The sequence below is a fragment of the Macrobrachium rosenbergii genome, chromosome 14 (assembly GCF_040412425.1).
Source record: "Macrobrachium rosenbergii isolate ZJJX-2024 chromosome 14, ASM4041242v1, whole genome shotgun sequence".
Lineage (NCBI taxonomy): Eukaryota > Metazoa > Arthropoda > Malacostraca > Decapoda > Palaemonidae > Macrobrachium > Macrobrachium rosenbergii.
In genome coordinates this window covers 41,373,619-41,379,770 of record NC_089754.1, presented here as the reverse complement: position 1 = coordinate 41,379,770, position 6,152 = coordinate 41,373,619, and the positions used below count along the sequence as shown (strand labels likewise).

At 35.6% G+C, this 6,152-nt stretch overlaps 1 protein-coding gene across 2 annotated transcripts in view; it reads left to right on the top strand.

Annotated features, from left to right (window-relative positions):
* Positions 1-6,152, top strand: part of LOC136846021 (nitric oxide synthase, salivary gland-like) — a 133,940-nt gene that overhangs the window by 109,836 nt on the left and 17,952 nt on the right. For both annotated transcript variants that reach the window (XM_067116647.1, XM_067116645.1), the window contains one exon: positions 5,919-6,039. In XM_067116647.1, the coding sequence (XP_066972748.1) occupies positions 5,929-6,039 (111 nt within the window). In that variant the 5' untranslated portion in view covers positions 5,919-5,928. The remainder of the gene's footprint in view (positions 1-5,918; positions 6,040-6,152) is intronic.

The window sequence follows — 6,152 nt, the reverse complement described above, 5'->3', positions numbered from 1 at the left end:
AACAAAGACGGTGACGACCATTCGATCTGCAACTCAGTGATCAGTAATATTCGATGAAGCTATTGTAGTAACAAGGTGACGAAAAGTAAATGTCTATATACTCGTAAATAAATAAAGACGAAGACTTCAAAATAGTAATTCCATAAAAAGGGATTTGTTACGATTCTATGAGGGTTACAGGAGTGAATTAATCAAAATGGTACTCAGGTACCATGGGAGTTTTGTATGCAGTCAAAGGTTATTTTGAGAGCTTAGAGAAAACCCTTTATGAATATGGTTTCATTATATATATATATATATATATATATATATATATATATATATATATATATATATATATATATATATATATATATATATATATATACATTCATATATATGTATGTATATACATACATACATAATGTGTGTATATATAAATAGATATCTATGTATTTAAAAATACAGATATATACTGTATATATATATATATATATATATATATATATATATATATATATATATATATATATATATATATATATATATATATATATATATATATATATATATATATATATATATATATATATATATATATATTTAAGTGTGTTTAAGTATATTTACAATTTGTGAGATTAGGAAACTAAATACGCAGTTGGATTAAAAGAAAGTATTAACAGAATTGTTGGCGTGTAAATGTAACCTTGTTAATGAAGGATTTCTCTGAGCTCTCAAAATAACTCCGACTTCTGCAAAAACTCTCGTAGTTGCAACTACCATTTTAATTCATGTAAATCTGTCGTCGCATCCTACCTGTCCAGTAGTCAAACATGCAATTATTTTCTGGCTTAAGCTGTACTGGTCTGACCCAAGTTAGGACTGGCGGCAAACTGAACGTATTGTGATAAAGCAAACGTCAGCTTAGTGCTGACGCCTCAAGCATAATTTATTGTATGAAGAACCTTACAGTTTGACGTTGTTATTATTATTATTTATTATTATTATTATTATTATTATTATTATTATTATACAATTTCGTAAACTGGCCAGACCATGAGTAGCCCAGTATTACAGTACCTTTATCCCTTAAATAGCTTTTATTTTGGATGTTCCCAGGGTAAAAGTAAGTCTATTCGTCATACATTCATAGGTAACATGAGGCGCCATTTTGTCCCCGGTGACCCCAACAGGGAGTTATACGACTGGTTTAGAAAAGGGCAGTGTGCTAGCCCGGTATCTGGGGAAAACCTCCGGAAAACTGTCGAAAAAAACTCATGGGTCCAGACAAGGCGAACTTTCTTTGGTCAAGGTGCACCGTGCCATAAGACGCCATTTTCTCTTAGTCTAGATTTTAATACTTTTCAAAAACCAAATCATGAAGCTCTGAGTAAGTACCTTTCTCTTGGAAAGGTGTGTTTAAGTGATTTCATCCTTTGTATTAGTACAATCCGCAAGAATTTAGCGACTTCTGCCTCAATGCTCCAGTGCTTTTTGGCGTCTTAATTTGGAGACCAGTCAGGTCTAGACCGTGGTTCTTGGAAAAATTGGAAGTCTTTTTGGTTTGCGAGTTTTTTTCTTTATTACCTGGCGCTCTAGTGATGATTTGGCAGATAAAAGGCGCTTGGTTCTATTTGCACTCCACATCACACTCAATTTTGTTGCCGGTTTTGGTCTTTAGAGATACTGGGTAATTTAACTTTCGCTCTGTTCGATTTTTATAATGTCGAAGAGTTCATTTAATCCAAATAAGATCAAGTATGTTGGGAAATCTTACTGGGCCTCTGGGAAATCTTACACACTCTAAGATCTAACAGCCTTCTCCCAAAGCGCTAACTACAGTGGATAAGGCATACAAGTGGGAAAATATACATACACACGCGCAAGTACACATTTGCTTATTACACGGAAACACAAAAAGTTTAAACGCAAAATACGATAAGGAGACTTGATACAGAGGATAAAGTCTTGATCGGATTCGTTTATTAAAAGAATTATTGAATGACTAATACGTATTAGAAGAAATTTTCATTACATATACAAGCAGGACAACACATTACATACGTACGTACAAGCACTTAAAAAAGCCGTTGACACAGTTCTTGCTTTTGCAGGCATCGCATCTGACCTATGATATTTCACAAAATATCAAGCTTATCGTTGGTTGTAGTTAAGCCTGGTCCAAATGACAATAAAACGATACCCTTGTTATTTATTTATTTATTTAGTTATTTTCTTTTTTTTTCTTTTTTTGTATAAATAATGAGGTCGGATCCCTCGACAGCAAGATTTACGAATAGCTCTCCCTCTCTCTTTCAAAAAAGCTTCAGCTATTCCTGGCAGGTCGACAGATTTTCGTTGACGGGTTTGCGTGTTCGAATGTACTCTGCTTTCATCCTAGCGTCTGTACAAAAGTACATTTCTACTATGTACCAGTCCTCTGGGGAAAAAAACCGGTGAAGGTCGTTGCGAGTTTCATTTTTCCTGAATTGGAATACTGTTCTTATGCACCGTTAGAAATAGGTAGATGGATAAAAAATCAGATACGAACAAGGTGAAAATATATTTGTCGGACTGAGTTAAAACATATTTGTGTGGGTGGGTGACAGAGAGAGCCAGAGGAACAGAAAATATATTTTAATCCGAAAACCGAGACTTGGTTTAGTATATTTGTCTTTATGAATTTTGAAAGATTATCTCTTTACTTACTCGAACGTTGTCACCGACTTGCTTTGTCTTAGCTGAGCTTTTTTCTTTGTCAGAATTTTTCTCCTGTTGTTTTCCCTGAAAGTTGTAGGTGTTTTGTTTTTAATACTGAATGAGACTGGCCTTTCCGTATCTGTTATAAATAGTTTTGGTCCTTTATTCATCCGAATTTTTCTGACAGTATATTTCCCTTATCATGTATCGTCAGTAATTTTTCTGTACAAATCGTTAAATTTTCTGCCCGTCATTACATCCATCCTTTGACGCCACTCGAATGATCGTGGGCATCCTTCCAGTGACCCGTAGTTCACCTTGCCCGGACTTCCGTTGCGTCTCCTACTGACGCAACGAGACAGAGGCCACATACTCACAGCACCCAGGAAACCCCTCAGGAAAATTTTGCAGACGTCCTGAGCTTTCTTCGCCTTCACAGAGTTCTTTCAAATCCAGTCAATTTCAAGGGAGTGAAGTAGTGTAAAACTCTCTCTCTCTCTCTCTCTCTCTCTCTCTCTCTCTCTCTCTCTCTCTCTCAAACAAGTAATTTTTATAATTTTTTACCAAAATAATTTTCTTAGGTTAAATCCGAGTAGATATGGAAGTGTTGCGTTAGTTTTGCGTGGTCATCATCAGTTTTATGGTAGTATATATATATATATATATATATATATATATATATATATATATATATATATATATATATATATATATATATTACCATAAAAGTTCAGTTTTATGGTAGTGTATATATATATATGTATGTATATATAATATACATACATACATACGCACACACATAAATAAGTGTCCGTGGTTATGTGCATGCAAAATAATCAAGCAGTGAAAAAGCCTTATTTCGGCTTTGAGGTATCCTGTAATTACACGCTATACTTACGGCAGTATATCTTAACTTTCACTGGACTGCTCAGAAAAACGCCACGTAAATTACGCACTAATTAGCTAGACCACGCCCGCCCACAGTTTTGGGTAAGAGTTTCGTTGTTTGAGGATGTGCGGAAACACGCTTTCCATTGTTTTTTTTAAGTTTATGTTTTTTAAAATCTTAAACAAATTTTTACTGTTTTATTTATTTTTTATGGCATTCTGTTCCCGGGAAACCTGCCTTACAACTTAAAGGCCGTTTCACTTGTTCAGTAAGAATTCATGACTATTATGATCAGTAAGAACAGGAATAGCAATAATAATCATAGTAATTAGGAAGCATGCTTGCAGATACGGAAAAGTCTGAATTCATGTAAAGCAAGCAAAAAGAAGTAACATGGAGTGTTTTCCATTCTAGAATGATTCGCTCTTCCTTGACCTCCAAAGTTTTCTCCTAACTTATTCCTGCTCTGCCTGTTTTGGCTCTCAGGCCCACTGCCGCTCTCACCAGACTGCTACATCTACTCGTACATGTCTTGCTAGTTCCAGTGATTCTTGATATTTGCTTTGGGTTTGTCGGAATTTCCAGAAGAGCTTAAAGTTTCACGAGATGGAGCGTCAGACCTACGTCTAACCCTTCTCTTCTATCCGGGACTGTCATGGCCAGAAGCCGACCAATTCTCGTGACTCCGATAAATAATTATTCACTCTCCCTCGAGGGCCTGCGACAACTGACCTGCTCTCACTCATTTCCTCATTAAGAGTGACACTCAAAGTGACGTTTCTGCTGCCACGTCTGGGCGTATGGCGCACGCAAGCCTTAGAACCCCGAGGCGTTGACCAAAAAAAAAAAAAAAAAAAAGTAAGTTTCTTCGGCGCGGTCGAGTTTTCTGTACAGCGTATAATCAAGGCCATCGAAAATAGCTCTATCTTTCGGTGGGCTTGGTATATTGCTGTATGAGCCGCGGCCCTTGAAACTTTAACCACAGGCTGGTGGTGGCCTATCTGTATCGTTGCCAGACGCACGATTATGGCTAACTTTAACCTTAAATAAAAAAAGACTACTGAGGCCAGAGGGCTGCAGTTTGGTATTTGATGATTGGAGGGTGGATGATCAACATTCCTATTTGCAGCCCTCTAGCCTCGGTAGTTTTTAAGATATGAGGGCGGGCAGAAAAAAGTGCGGACGGACAGACAAACCCGGCACAATGGTTTTCTTTTCAGAAAAAAAAAAAAAATCGCCGGGTTGAGTGACTTCTCTTTTTGTGCGTATTCTTAATTAGCCAACTGCACGCGCAGGTAACTTTTCGTCACGAAAGTTTTCGTTTAAGAAATAATGCCTCGTGCTTCTTGAGTCATTTTATTTTGGGAAATAAATTTTTATATAATTGTTAGACGCTCGAGCGTTCTTTTGCTTGCCAGAATAAAAGAAAATTACATTTTCTTGTCTTTAAAATAAATAATCTATGATGCTGCTTGTTTTCAGTGTAAAGACAGTGAAAACTGAGTACTGAAAATTAGTATTGAAAAATATTTCCCGTAATTTCCTTTGCATTATTACAACGTTCCATTTGCTTTCTTGACTCGTAAACAGACATATTATATCTGTAATTATTATTATTATTATTATTATTATTATTATTATTATTATTATTATTATTATTATTATTATTATTATTATTGCCTGTTCACAAAATAGTAGGTAATACTGTGAACGTAAATTAAACTGTACAATATTGTAAAGATACGAACAGAACTCCAACATCTGTCAGACTACCTAACATTTGCCACCAGGTTAGGGTTATATATCTTGTTTTCAATTATGTACGCTTGGAGGTGGCAAAAAACAAACCTAATTTACAAGGAAATAAGTATCGTATCATTTTCATGTCAGCAGTATATAAGAGCCTGTCGCATAAAGCGGCATTTATTACGTTACCTAATAGCGCAACTTCAGGCTTCAGCTAGAATTATGACTAGTTCGTATTCCCCACGCAGATCTCCCTCCCCCCTCATCTCTCTCTCTCTCTCTCTCTCTCTCTCTCTCATTGGTATTGAGATGATGGTCTGCCCTTTTAGTACGTTCTTGACATTTTCAAATAAAATATTTGAAATTCTGATATTTCATGTTTGGCCGCTTCCGATATGATTGTTTGCGTAAAGGCCTATCGTTCAGTATCCGCAACGTAGGCTTATATGAATATGCATAAGTATGTATAATATATATATATATATATATATATATATATATATATATATATATATATATAAAATATTTATATAGTATATATATAGATAACGAAAAACCGAATGCTACTGAAAGACACTCAGTGTGTTAACTCTTTACATTTCAGAAACAACATCATGGAAGGTTCTGCAAACAAGCCTCGGTGTCCCTTCAGCAGGCCACAGACTCTCGTCAATTTTGAATTTGCGAAGGAGGTGACGGATGTCCTTCACATGAAGGCTGATGATGTAAGATAAAGCGCCTCACGTTTGATTGGTTCCTTTTTATACTGACGAGTCTTTCTTTCTCGTGACTTTCCTTATCGACTTTTAAGGATACTTCACTTCCCCAAAGTCATAAA